This window comes from Cyprinus carpio, chromosome A10 (assembly GCF_018340385.1).
Source record: "Cyprinus carpio isolate SPL01 chromosome A10, ASM1834038v1, whole genome shotgun sequence".
Lineage (NCBI taxonomy): Eukaryota > Metazoa > Chordata > Actinopteri > Cypriniformes > Cyprinidae > Cyprinus > Cyprinus carpio.
Window position 1 is genome coordinate 13,661,895 of NC_056581.1, and position 15,433 is coordinate 13,677,327.

The 15,433-nt window shown below is 34.9% G+C and overlaps 1 protein-coding gene across 1 annotated transcript; it reads right to left on the bottom strand.

The window, feature by feature from the left end:
• Positions 1-97: 97 nt before the first annotated feature.
• On the bottom strand, positions 98-12,682 carry LOC109055286 (gamma-aminobutyric acid receptor subunit rho-3-like). The gene is made up of 9 exons (XM_042765295.1): positions 12,186-12,682; positions 10,717-10,829; positions 7,321-7,388; positions 6,656-6,879; positions 5,768-5,850; positions 4,531-4,668; positions 2,674-2,826; positions 1,866-2,059; positions 98-934 (listed from the first exon to the last, which is right to left on the bottom strand). The coding sequence occupies exons 1-9, from the start codon at positions 12,326-12,328 to the stop codon at positions 632-634; spliced, it is 1,419 nt and encodes a 472-aa protein (XP_042621229.1). The 5' UTR covers positions 12,329-12,682; the 3' UTR covers positions 98-631.
• Between the last annotated feature and the right edge of the window lie 2,751 nt (positions 12,683-15,433).

The following is a 15,433-nucleotide window of genomic DNA, read 5'->3' on the forward strand; positions in this document are numbered from 1 at the left end:
TTTATTGTGCATTAAATGTTTCATAAATGGAAAATATATTAAAATAGAAAACAACATTTCACATTATTACAGTTTTATTGTATTTTGATCAAATAAATGCAGCCTTGGTGAACATAAGAGACTTCTTTCAAAAACATTAAAAATATTACCAACCCCAAACTTTTGAACGGTAGTGTAAATATCGTGGGTGAAACTCTGAACTGTGATTGGTCCCTTTACATGTCACTCAGACAGCTACTTCCTGTTCAGTTAGGCGGTTCTAACAGAAAAACATGGCCCAGAATGTGATGAGTCAAAAGACCTACTATGTGAGACTAGCATGAGGGTTATTTATTTATTTAATTTATTCACAAGTTTACATATAATTCGTGAGCATATGAAGCAGGTTGGCTTGGTTTCAAGTTTCCGCTCTCGGATCTAATGAATTCTAGGAGATAAAGCTGGGGTGATGGATATCTAACATCCATCTGGATCTTATTCCAGTTTCACTAAATCAAATCTGTCAACTTTGTCAGGTCACTTGTGCGTACTTTCAGAGCGTTCATTTTGACAGGCCCAGAGTTCAACTGTCTTGTGCAATAATAAATCCTGGATTTATTACAGCGACTGGTTAGAAAAACAAGTTACACGATCAAGAGTAGATACACCAGTAGATGATGTTGAAGAGAAGATATGCCAATGGAAAGATGATTCTGGAGTACGAGTCAATCATGTAGCTGTTGCTCATTATGAATCTGATGTTTTTGCCGACTGAACGTTTCCTCCAGAGTCTCGTGCCTTCGGTGGGTGGAGGCTCAGTGGAGGAGGCTCTGGGCGGGATGGTCCGCGTCGTGCTGGGTGTTGTGGGGAGCTCTGGGAAAGGCGATACATCTATGTCATCGTGAAAACAGCCGTCGTAGGCCATAGCCTGGGTTGCGTCATAGGAAGCTGGAAGCTTTGGTAGGAAGAGAAAGGCGAGAAAGTAAATAGCCATAATGGACCACAAACAACAGTGATAAAAAAATTATATTAATTTATATTAAAAATTATACATTGAAGTCAAAGTAAAATGCCGTTTACAACCCATTTGATTTGAGTTGTTAACACTGTAAAGCCAAAATAAATTAATATGGGTTTTTCTTCAACCATTGCAAGAATTTGTTTTACATTTTTAATTTGCTTTACATTTTTAAAACAAAATTAAATCTAAATTGTTCTAATTTGGTTATTGTTTTATTTTATTATTGTTATTATTTTAATATTTACCAAGGTAAAGTTTTGTTAGGCTAATTTAATTAAGTTGTTTTTTAATTGAATTAACCTATTTATAAATGAATAATAATATTTAAAAAAATATATATAATATGTTATTTATGAATTAATAATTTTATGGTTTTCAAAATCTCAGTTGTTTTAATTTTTTTATAATAAAAAAAATCTATATTATTTATTAATTAATTAATATTATTGTTTTTAAAATATTTTGACAGAAACTATGGTTAACAATGTAAATTTTTGTTAGGCCAATGAATGTATGTTGCATTTAAATTTGATAATAAAATTATCCAAATATGTATTTATAATATATTATTTATGAATTAATAATTTTATTGCTCTCAAAATCTCTGTTTATTTTATCATTAACATTAAGTTGTTTTAATTTTGTCAATAAAATTATAATTCAAATGTATGTAGTTATATTTTTATTATTGTTGTTGTATTTTGACAGAAGCTATGGTTACTATGATAAACTTTTGTTTGAATTTGTGTTGCCTTAAAATTACCATAGGGGGCGATGTGTAGCTTAAAAGTGAATATTCAGTCTTGGTCATATTACCAGAGCAAATATCACCATATACAATCTCTGATGAGTCCGTGACTCTGACCTTTCCTTTCTGAAGTTTTTTCATCTCTTCCACTGTAGTGAAGTAGTTCACGGCAGCATATTCAATGACCGACAGGAAAACAAAGAGGAAACTGGCCCAAAGGTAAATGTCCACCGCCTTCACATAAGACACCTGAGGCATTGATGCTGAGACGCCTGTTATTATGGTAGACATGGTCAACACGGTTGTGATTCCTGTAAGAAGCAGTTTCATGGAAAACAGACATGACATGTAAAGAAGGAGTTATGTTTCCATCTATTGCATCTCACACAAGAGTCCACAGCATGGACGGTCAAATTGGGCGTGGAAGGAAATTACATTAAGTAGAAATTTTTTAATTAGTCACTGTTTATTCCAAATGTTTCACACACACAGTTTGCAACACTTCTCTTTAGCCCTTCTTAAGAAAACATACAGGAAGACACACATTACGTGGACTACTTCTTCTATTCTATCGTGACTCTCTCTGGGCTTGTGCTCTGATGTCATCGACGTGTGTGAAAAGAGCAACTTCCTGGCTTGGTTTCTAAACGCCTGCTGGCCTGACTATTAAGGTATTTTTGAGCTAATTTAATTCTGTTCTCTCTATACCGGTTTGTACTTGTTCCTGGAGAGCGTAATAACCAGAGAGAACAAAGTAAATAGACACAGCTCACTGTTACCAACCCACCTGAGGTGATCTTACAGAAACTTTCTGTCACAGGTCTAAGGTTAAGATCTGACAAGTTAAATAGAACAAATAAATAGAATATCATTTCTAAACGTATTTTAAGATTCTAAAATTAGGATGTTTCTTCGGGAGGTTTACCTAGAGAGACACGGGCCGGTACGGCTCTCCTGTCGATCCAGAAGGACACCCAGGAGAGCATGACCATTAGCATTGTGGGAAAGTATGTCTGCAGCATGAAGAAGAATATGTGTCTCCTGAGGATGAAGTTTATGTACAGCCTGTTATACCAGCCTGAGAGAAACAGAGAGTATGGGACATTTACAACAGATACTAAAGATGAAAAAAGGAAAGAACAAAATGAAACCTTATCATAAATGAAAAAGAAGAAAAGGGATCATTCTCAGGATATGTGTTGCCCTTACAGTTGATATATTTAACAGCATAATGAACTTAGACATATCATGTCATACATGTTAGATGATTTATTTAAAAGAACTTAAAGGGATAGTTCACCCAAAAATGAAAATTCTTTCATTAATTGCTCACCCTCATGTCATTCCAAGACCTTTGTTCATCTTCAGAACACAAATTAAGAAATTTTTGATGAAATCCGAGAGCTTTCTGACCCTGTTTAAGGCCCAGAAAGGTAGTAAGGACATCGTTAAAACAGTCCATTTAACATCAGTTGTTCAAACTTAATTTTATGAAGCTACTTTGTGTGCCAAGAAAACAAAAATAATGACTTTATTCAATAATAAATGATGTACTACCTTTCTGGGCATTGAAGTTGTGTTGCTGTCTATGCAGAGTCTGAAAGCTCTGGGATTTCATCAAAAATATCTTAATTTGTGTTCTGAAAGTCTTACGGGTTTGGAACAACATGAGGGTGAACAATTTTAATTTTTGTTGAACTATTCCTTTAAATACAGAAATAATATGATAAAATAATATTTATTAAATATTTATTTAGCTTAAATTTAATTGTAATAGTTTAAGAATAAATAAATAAAATTTAAGTATTCAGTGAAATTTCTTAAATGTTAACTTTATTATGCATTTTTTATGAAATATGTGAATAAAGAAATACAATTTAAGTCTTCAGTGAAATTTCTTAAATGTTAACTTTATTTATTCATATTTTTTTTTGTTTTACAAAATATTTGACATTAGCCCCTTTCACACAGTAATACCAGTAAATTGGCATAAAATTACTGGAAGTACTTTACCGGTAAATACAAAAATTTACTGTTCACACAGGCAACGCCGTTCTGTCTTTTTACCGGTAAAGCACCATTCCCACATCCATTTCAAAATACTGATTCTGTGACATCATTAACAAGAAATGAACTCTTTAACGGTTGCCCTTCCCGGTGTTGTGTTTGTAAATATTGAGGGGTATATGCGGTCAGTGTTTTTGTTGATGTTTTCATTTTTGTGTCAAACGTTCACATTCATGCAGTGCTTTTTTTTCAGAGACATCATATTAGGCCCTGTCCCAAATCGCACCCTAAACCCTAGTGGACTTCCTCTGAGTTCACACTTTCGTGACGTAATGCCGCTTTGGTGGGCATCAAGGGTGCATAACTGCTGCAAAGGGGGCGCTCATAAGCACCCTTCTGAAAGCTAAAATGACGAATGGGCAACCTACGGTCTCGTGGAATTAATAGACACGTGCACGCAGCAGGCCATTGTAAATCCGCAAGACTGCAAGTGTACATGAAGTGTGCCATTTGGGACAGGGCCTTACACGACTTCAAACTGATCTCACAGCATGGGGTAAATGCGTCATCTGCGTCAGAATGTTATGATTGGCCCAGAATAGATGTCTTACGTCAGCCCAATAAATCAAGGGAAAGAAAAACACTGCATATATCCAAACATTTCAGCCAAGAATGCTGGGAAATCTCATTCTATGGACTCTCTGTTGGTTCACTGTAATGAAGCACATGGTGGTACGGTAATAAAAGCATGCAGAAGGAAGTGAAGCACACATACCGGTGCTGCTGTAGAAGGCTAGCCCGAAGGAAGGGTGGAATTCTTCAATAAAAAACTGCGAGAGTGCAATCTCGTCAGTCCTTAATGAATCGTTCCCATTCTTCCAATAGAGCATGAGGTCGTTCTCATTGTATGCGTCTTCAAGAGAGCAAAAAATAAAACGTGGGAAGGGAGTGGGGAGGTGTGAGACAGCAAACTCTCTTTGAAGATACATGGGCAGCACTCCTCAGAGGAGAGAACACAGAGCATGCAAAACCAGCTCTGTCATATCTCCTCTGAAGCTGAGGCCCATGTAATTCTGTGTGTCATGGGTGAAAGAGACAGACATATGCAACTTTGAACCAGTTCTTCTGTGCAATTATTTTATATCTGCAACAATAAAGCCTGCATGAATCAGATTAAATATGACTGTTGACTGTTGATAGTTATTGGTGAAAACTACCAAAATTAAAAAAGGTTATATGATACACCACTAGCATGCCTGAAACATATAAAACTTTACTATTAGTACTATTAGACTAGTTCACCCAAAAATTTATATTATGTCATCATAATCACGTAAAATGTTATTTTGTCAATTTCACACATTAGGTTAATTTTACACTGCTCTTTTGACATATAATGAAAGAATATATTGACTGACTAGTAAAAAAATAAAAAACAATCTGTATACTAGTATTATTGTATGTTAATATTATTTGAATTAGCGTTTGCTTTAATATATTCAGTTTTTTTAGCTTAAGTTTTAACCATTTTATGTTGTGGTGCTTTTATTAGTTTTTTTTTAAAAAATATTTATTTCTATATAGGATTAATAATTTTTATTTCAGTTTTAGTCATTTTTTGTTACTTTAACTTCAACTTTAAATTTATATAGGGAGTTAGGTGCCAGAGACAACATTTCGCATTTTTGTTTACATTTTTTATTGTACAAGTTTACAAAAAATAATAATTTTACTGACCCCAAACTTTCAAACATTTGGGTAGTTTTCATGTACAAGCTGTGAACATCCTGCTAAATTTTCTCTTTTGTGTTCCACAGAAGAAATGAAGATGAGTAAAAACGATGACAGAATTAGTTATTTTTGGGGTGAACTATCCCTTAAACACAACATGCTACATTTAGGATATGTTTACAGGTATACTTGGAGCATAGTGCTTTGACTAATTATTTCCTTGTTCTCAGTTGATAGTGCTTATGTTGAGTGTACATGCACACACAGACGGTCATACTCACAACTCTCCAGCTCTAGAGAGCAGTTCTGTGTGTCTAGAGGGAACCTGCTGAAGTCCATAGAGCAGAGCGCCGTTACTGTGATTCTGTAATTCACAATTCAGGACAGCCTCACTCACAGTTTGACATCACTTACATTTGAACATCAATTACAGTTAGACTGAAAAAGCCCCTTTAAAATTAAGATGGTGATATTGTGCTTAGCAAAACATCAAATCAAGGAAACAATACATAAAAATAAAAAAAAAAAGATCATCCTCATCAACAACCTCATCAACAACACATCATCAACAAAACAAGCCTACACTTGCCGTGCACGCTGCTAATTCTTTGAAAAAAATATTGTCTAACTATAGTTAAGAAGTATTTAAACGAAAACAAGTAAAAAAAGGGGTTTTGTTCACACATAATTAAACCTGTATGACTTTTTCCCCATGGAAAGCTGAAATAAAATATAAATATTAAATAAATAACTTAAACTAAACAAAATGTTTGAAATGCTGAAAAGTTGAAAGATTATCACTGAACAGTGACTGATATTTCAGTCTGTTCCTTACAAAAAGTTACTGTATGACTTCAGAAGACTGTTTTCTCCACTTGTGGTATGGAAAAAACCTAAGGGAAAATTCTTCAAAACATCAAATTTCTTTCTTCTGAAGAAAGTAAGTCATACAGTTTTGGAACGGCATGAGGCTAAGTAAATGATGACAGAATTTTTAGGTTTGGGTGAACTGTCCTTTCTTGACAAACTTAACTTCAAAGTAAAGAGATGAAAATATCTTGTTTCCTTTCCTGTGAAATCTTGAAACACAGCAAAATGCCTCAGGAAATTGCTAGTTTCACAGCTCTTGTAAAAACATCTGGTTCCAGGAAAGTGGCTTCATGCGGTACCTGACGCTGTAGAGAATGTTTCCATCTGGATAGACTCTGAGCATGATGTTTTCCATGGTGGTGTCATGAATGAAAGAACGCTTGGAGTGAACAAAGAAGACGTCTGGCACCCAGATCTTTTTCACCAGTCGAGCGTCAAACGTTCGGCTTTTGTTATTGCTGGAGGGGAAGGCCAGTCTGTCGTCCTGCCAGTAATGCCTAAGGTATAAGGTCATGGTAAAGTCCTATACCCACAAAACACATGAAAAAGATTTTGTCAGTTTGCTTAAGCCACTCTTTCATACTTTAAAAGTCACTGTGTATATATGATTATAACATTTGTTTTCACTACATAATTCTCATACTTCAATTTATGTAATAATAAAAATCAATAAAACTTTTTCTAGTACTCAATTAAACTTTTTTAAAAATAAATGAACAGACACTTGAGTACATAAAGATATGTATGTCGAATGAACATGTCGATGGATTTAACATGCTTTTCTGCACACATTCATAGTCTCTGGTGTTTTAACCCTTTGCCCTTTGGCTCAGTCGTGAATCCAATCTGTTTAAATGGTAGAGGATTTAAGCTTGATGTATGACTAGCACTGGGAGTTGAGGCTGTGCAGATCTCACTGACAGGTCAAAGGTTAAAAGTTATTTATAAAAGAGCAGACACTTACCATATTGACCTCCGAAATGCTGTCAATGCTCTCCACCTGCACATCGATGCCCACTGGAATAGCTGAACCTGGACTCGATGTCACAGATTTGGGGGAAGAGCACACATAAAATAAAAAAAACCCAGAAATAAATCTATTTAATATCTCAGTTGTTTCAGTTGTCAGTCTCTTAGTCATATATTATACAGTGCTACAAGTGCAGTCTGATTCACGTCACAAGCTCTTATGAGCTAGTTTTTTTAGTGAATCAAAAACATACACAACCAGTGAAGTCTGATTTCCAATCAAAATGTTCTCTGATTCCCGTCCTTCATAGTGAATAATTTATGATTCAGTTGGAATAAAAAAAAAAAAACAGTGAAGTGCCATACAGCCCATTATGGTGACCCATACTCAGAATTTGTGCTCTGCATTTAACACATCCAAAGTGCACACACACACAAAAACAAAAATAACACACAAATTATGTATTAAATGACATTTAATATGGCAGTGCTGGGGAGCAGTTGTGGGTTCGGTGCCTTGCTCAAGAGCCCATCAGTCATGGTACTGCCGGCCCGAGACTCAAACACACAACCTTAGGGTTAGGAGTCAAACTCTCTAACCACTAGGCCACGACTTCCATCATTAATTTGTCATGTCCTACTCCTGGAAAGACTTATTTAAGGCTGGAAAGACCTAAATCAGTGTAGCTATGGGCTTGTTCAAAGATACTAATTATGAGTTTTGTCAGTAGTATTTTTTTTAATTAAGCATGTTACCACATATGTGTTCTTTGTTGTTTTTTATCTATTATTGAAATTATCCCACATTTCTGTTTTCCAAATATTTCTTCCTCTAATTCAAAGAATTATCAATGTAACCTTGAAGAAACAATATAGCCCAAACCCTTAAATTGGTAGCCTGTCTATGTAATGCTAAACTATCAAACTCTCAAATCACCAACTATTTACTTCTGAGATCCATCAGTGGAAGCAGTAATCAAATCAAATGAGTAAATATTTGTGAGAGAAGGACTATGTAATTGGCATTGTCATAACAGAATGACTTGAAAAACATACGTTTAACAATCAAAGTTGTGTCTATCTGCATTAAGCACTCTGCTGTGAAATCTTCTTGTGGGAGCTGTTTTTCTTCATGGGAATTGTACATAACTTCAGTCTCTCAAGTCACAGCTGCGTCACGTCAAACAAACACACGGAGACCAGTAGTATCTCTCTAAGTAGAGCAGATGAATTTAAAGTGTCTGATTCTTACCCATTACTGAATCATCTCTGCATCTAAAAATCTGATTTTACCACAGAACCACAGAGTTCATAGCCTGAAAATGCTAATTATTTTTCAGAATACAAACTAAACTCTCTATTACTATAATATTTTAAAAATCGTGTAAAAATACATTTAATTGACTATCATTGTCTAACATGAAGAAATTACATATAAAGTGTCAGTTTAGTAAAATAGTTGTCTCATGACTGCATCATCAACCACATAAAATCTGAAAAGCGATGTTAAGCTTCCTACAAACAGAGACTTAACTCAGTGCACATGACTCGGTGTGATTATCAGCCTCTCACTGTTTTTCAGAGAACCACCAGCACAAATGATGTTCCCCCTAATCTGGACTGAAATAAAACTCAATCTCAGTGTTCACATGTAGGTATTAGCAGACAAAATAACAAAAAAACTACTATGGTACTATTTTTCAGATATATACCATGTTATTTTTTAAACGGAGTGTCTATTTACCGCTGATCTATAATATAATATATATATAATTTTAAATCACATCAGAAAAGCATTTATTTTCAAAAAGTTAAAAATAAAAAATCATGTAGGGTTAGGGATGGCTTTATTGTCCCAATAAGGTGGCATCCATTTAATAATTTGAATTAAAATTAAAATTTACACTCAATACATTATTATTGCATACTGTTTTATAATGTACTACAATACTGAGGTGCAGATAATTGCCACTATTTGCAATAAGTAGTATAAATAGCAGAAAATACTGCTATTTTAACATACTGGAGTGTAAATAGAATCTATAGCTATTTGCACTTAGTGTAAATAGCATATCACTAAATAATGCTTCTATTTGCACTTAGTAATAAATAGCATCCATGGCTATTTGCACATAGGGTAAATAGCATCTAATTGCTATTTACACAGAGTAAATAGCATCGATTGCTATTTGCACTTAGTGTAAATAGCCTCTATAGCTATTTAGGCCTACACTGCAAATAGCCATTGCCTTTTTTAAAGCACCTTGGAATATCATTTAGTACAATGCTAAACAGTAGGCATATATAGATAGTTGTCAAATAATCTGGACATGAACATATCAAATTACTGCATGATATATGAGATCATATGACCATATACCTTTCTTACAGAGTTGTTGCTTCACAAATACATTCACCTAAATGGATCTAAAATCGCAGTTAGAACAGGAAGTCTCAGACAATAAGATTATTTGATTGAAAAAAAAAAAACAAAAAAAACAGCATACCATTCTATGTTCTTATTTTAAAAACAGCAACCTTTGGCTAGCCTGTAAGATTTAGCTACGTTCTCAGGCTTTCTGAGAGAGCCACTGGGATTATAATGCAGATTACTGTGCAGAAAACACAGCTGTCCTCTGTGTATTGTCTGCTTGGCACTACTACCAATCTGGGTCAGAGTGTTTTATTTTTTTCAGATTTGGACACATCGCATATGACTTTCTAACCTACATTTTTGACAATCTCAGCAGCAGAGTCACATTCTGGTCATTTGGCCCATGGTGACTTTTAAAGCTCTTGATCTTGAGTTCAGCCAGTGTAACAGAACACAGTGCTTAACTCCGTTCTGTGAGTTATCTCAATGGACATATACTAGGAAATAACAGCAGCAAGTATGGGTGATATCTCTATCAGCACAGCATGTTTCATACAAAGTAATCAGTTTAAAAAGCATGTGGAAACGTATATGTATATAACATAATTTAAAAGGAAAGATCTATATATTTACATAGATTTTCATCTAACGTTTATGGTAATTTCCTGCTGCTTACGTAATAGTGTGTGATTTCCATCAGAAAATGCATCACGATTCCCATCAGCAGATTTTTGGGTAATCACCTCATTGTTTCTCTTTTTTCCCCTCTCTCTATCTCCTGAAATGATCCCGGCTGTCCTCGTAGTGCCTCTCTGGGCTGTATCAGTGCTGTTGTTGTATGTCACATCATGTATTCGTGCATTCCCAGGCAATTTCATTCAAATCAACCATCAAGAAACCAAATGATGCTTAGTATGAATGCAACAAGCATGTATTTTGAGAATACACATATTTTTACTGACTTTGCAAGACTGAAAGTAATTCGTAACTGGCTTTTGAATGGAAAGATTCCCTCACCTCCAAAACCAGGCCTCATGGCGAAATCATGATCTTCAATTCGCAACAGCTGCTCTGATTTAATCAGCAGAGATTTGGTGCTGTCAGACTTCTTAGTTTTAAAGTCTATTCGTCTGTTTGAAAAGAGACAAAATGGAGATTTTTTCAAACAATGTAACAGGCATAAGCAATAACATACACAAAGTTAAGTTTGGCTTAAAAACCGAAGCTTTTTAGAAATTTGGAAGAAAGGGTTGTTAAGAGAAATTAAATTAATTTAAGTATGCAGCAGTTTTTAGTAATACTTTACTTAAAGCCTTTATATATTTTTATATGCATTTAAACATGCATTATAAATATCTTTAGAACGCATTACACATGAAGTATTAAACAGTTTACTATGACAACTCATTTAATGCACAACAACAGATATATCTCTCCTGAGACACTTTTGCATGTTTTTATTATTCTAATCAAAAGCCAGCAATACAATCAAACTCTAACTAAATTTGCCTCTTATTAAATTTTTTTTGACAAAAACAATCATTTCCAGGTGCCATTTCTGTACTAAATGAGTCCCACTGACTTGCTTATACAATTAATAGGATAAACATTCACATTATTTGGTAGATTTAACTCTGTTTAGTGTCTTTAACCTTTTAAGCATCATATTTCATGGACTGTAAGTTTCTCTTAGACTGTAAGTCAGTATTTTAATGTTTTGTTTTGTTGTATTATGTTAACACTTATATTGGCCACGTCAAACTCAATAGTTCAACCCCAATATACTATTGAAATAATGTAGCACTTTAAGACTAAGTTTAGTCTTTAAGACTAAGACTAAGTTTTTTTAATTTCTTAAATTAAATTAAAGGTTATATTTATTAAAAAAACATAAATATAAAAATATATATATATAGTAATAAAATATAGTAATAAAAAATCTGTAAAAATAGGGCACAATGTACTGTCTTAATATGAAGAAATTTTTCTGTACTGAAATTTTCTGTATTCATTAAATTAATAAAAACAAATATTTTTTTATTTTTTTTTATTTATCCAATTAAAAAAAAAAAAAATTCTGAAACCCTGTGCCTAAAATGGCAGTGTTACCGGAAAATGACCTCCCTCGTGATCAGAACTAAAAGACCGATTGCTACCCAGTGCTGTTTTTGTTGTTCACCTCACTTACCCAGCTCAAACATGAGCTCTAATCACAGACTTCCTTTGTCCACAATTAATTATACCTTCAAACACAAACAATCCAACAACCCCAAAGTGCAGGTCAAAACACAGTGCAGAGCTTCAAATAAACCCTAACACATCAATCCACAGGGCCGAGACCACAATAAATAAGACCAAGAATGTAAACAGGCTGACACAGGTATTTCAATTAAACAGAACGGAGCTGATTGATTATATACAAAGCCAAGTTCCAACTACCAGAGCATTGTGCAAATGGATTTAGGAGCAAGCAAAAGCATCCTCACCCTCCATGTTTGTGCTGTGTGTTTTCGCCCAGGTAGACGTCCTTGTGCCGGCGCTGGTTTTGCGTGTTGCTTCCTTTGAACAGGGCGACGGGCCACAGCCAGGCCAGGCACATGAGCCTCAGTACAGAGAGAGCAAAGTTCATGGCCGAGTCCTGAGCTCCAGGATCTGATGCAGGGAGAAATAGAGAGATGGTGTGGGATCAGTCTAACTCTCTGGAGTTCCTTACCCAGCATCCTTTCCTTCTCGTAGTGCCGCCCATTCCTACACAAGGGCCCTTATATCCACACCGGGCAGCAGAAGTTACATAGTCCCATTTGAAATCCTTTGAGCTCCGCTTTTGTACATGTGTGTTAGTGTGTATATGGCTGGCGGTCTGCGATTCCCACCCTGCCTAAAAGCCTGTCTGCTCTTCTGACCACGTTGCTCTCCTGCAATCCCCCTCCCTCCGATTAAAACCAAATATCAATTTATTTCTATAATGACAAAGGAATGACGTTAATTCCTCTCTAATCTTCTTCTTACATGCAGCTGCTGAAATCTTTCAGTAACCTATAAACTCCACGGGGAAGGGGAAGGGGAGGTGCATCACAACCAAAACTAACTCTAGCATCAGGTTAGCTAAAAAAGGCAACTAGCTCTCTGTTTTTAGGATCATACCCAATAATTTTTTACTTCAAAATCAAACACATTGCTGAGACAGACAGCTTGACCAACTGACTGTTTCTCTGACAGAAGAAATCAGGCTCAGAAATCACCATCCGGCTAATCTGTCAGATCTTAACTCGCTTCATAGAGGTTACAGTCATGGAGAACATCAAGAGATGATGGAGAGATGAAAAGGGAAACAAAACCGGGATAGCTGGAAAGATGGCTTTTGATGATGCTGATAAACAGTCTGGTGTTTTTTCACTTAAAATTATTAAATATAATATTATTAAATATAAATATACTATTTCTTATTGTATAATATATAATATAAATTATAAGTAAATATAAAATTATATGCACAATAAATGTCAGAATTTCTCTCTGTTTAAATTATCATCATTTAAAAAAATTTAGCAATTCATATTTCTGATGGATTTTGATATTTTTAAATTGAAAGTCTTGGTTTGGGACAAAAACAAAATAAACACATGATAAAAAAAAGTATCCAATAGTTTAAATGACAAAAGCGGGGGACGTTTTTTAAATCTATTAGTTCTAATAAAAGTCATTCCCTGGGATATAGAAGCATGAGAAAGAGGAATAGACGAGAGACAGTCACAATCAATAATAAAACTGCAGCCAGTAGAAGAGTAATCCTAGAGCAGTAACATGCTCCTGTAATCCAGGATTAGAGTCTGATTGAGGGCACAGAAGAGCGCTGGCGTCTAAGAGAGACATGCACGTGCCTCAATGCATCTAGACTAGAGGAAGCTGCTCTTTTACACTGAACCTGGATCATCCTTCCCTATTCAGATCATTAATTATTATAAGAAGGATAAAAAAGCTGTTCCACAATCACAGCAAAAGTGTAATTTCCACAATCACACTTCATCTTTGTTTATCAACTCAAATTTCATTAACATCCTCTTGTGGCCAAATACTGTATGACAGGAGAGCTAATACTGTTGTGATCACAAAATTTGGAAGTACTGTAGATGATATGGCTATCAATATTCTGGTATTTGAAAAAGTGGAAATATACTTTTAGAACTGTTTATTAACTACTTGATCTACAAACTGTGAACATGAATGTAATTTCAAGGACTTTATTTTTCTGTCTCTACTAGTCTAAAACATAAAAAAACAACAACTGTATATCAAACTGTATATCTAAAATACATCTACTTATATTTTTACAGCGTGATGTGGTGTGATTACTTAAGTCTCAAAACCATACAAAAAATGAATGAGAGAAAAAAGAAGAAAGAAATATACACATAGGATGGCTTGAAGGTGAGTAAATCATGTTTGTTTGTTTTTTTTTTTTTTTTTGGGCGAACTGTCCCTTTAAAGATTAAAAAGAGCTGCTTTATCTAAACCCACCAGAAAAATAAATACAGGCGCATCTCAATAAATTAGAATGTCGTGGAAAAGTTCATTTATTTCAGTAATTCAACTCAAACTGTGAAACTCGTGTATTAAATAAATTCAGTGCACACAGACTGAAGTAGTTTAAGTCTTTGGTTCTTTAAATTGTGATGACTTTGGGTTTTTTGTTAAATGTGAGCCAAAATCATCACAGTTAAAAGAACCAAAGACTTAAACTACTTCAGTCTGTGTGCATTGAATTTATTTAATACACGGAGTTTCACAATTTCAGTTGAATTACTGAAATAAATGAACTTTTCCAAGACATTCTAATTTATTGAGATGCACCTGTATTTGAATCTGCTCAAAGGCAAAATATATAAGACCACTGTTGTCAGATTTGACAAATGTGCGTTACATTTGTTGAAACGTAATGGTGGAGATTTTGGTCTTTCCCATTGAAGTAGCCTACTGTAACAAAGTTTAAAGCTCAGTGACCCCCAGCACCCCCCAGTTAAAATATGTTCCCGCAGCTATGCCTCCGTGGGACTCGAGGTGTTACTCCACTCCCACGGCTCTCAGCCCCTCCCCACTCGTCACAAGTACATAAAAACTTTATTTGCATATCTGGAAAACCCTGTGGAAAACAGCTGCTCTGGGACGTGGTCAAGTGAATGGAATTTCTCCAAGTAAAAGCTTGACTTGAGAAAGTCTAATCAGAAAGTTTAAAGTAGTTTTTAAAAGCTAGAAGTTTGGTGAATGTTTTAAAGCCATACAGTTTATCAGAAAATAGATAGATTTGTCATTAGTTGCGAAATGACATTGCAAACAGTCATTCCTAAAGATTGGATATGAAAACCAAATCACATTTGTGTTCAGTGTGATTAAAGCCAATTGGAATGTATTTACTGAACTGCCACTGCTGGCAGAATTGAAGCATCACTACCATGTCATCAGACACACTGACCACACTTCTGCTGCACTGCAGGCACTTGATCAGCTCAGACAAGTAAAAGCACTTCCTCACATCTCAAATCTATGCATTTGGCAAACCTGTAAGGTTGGTATGACAACTTGCACCTGTCAAAGTCTGTAAATACCCACAAGTTTAAAGTCTGTAAAATACCACAAGTTTTAAACTTCTAAGCATTTTACATCTGACAAATGGAGATGAGTCTGGAATGTCAAACAGGAAATTGGTATTGGGCCATCTGTAGGGCTTCGTTCAGGA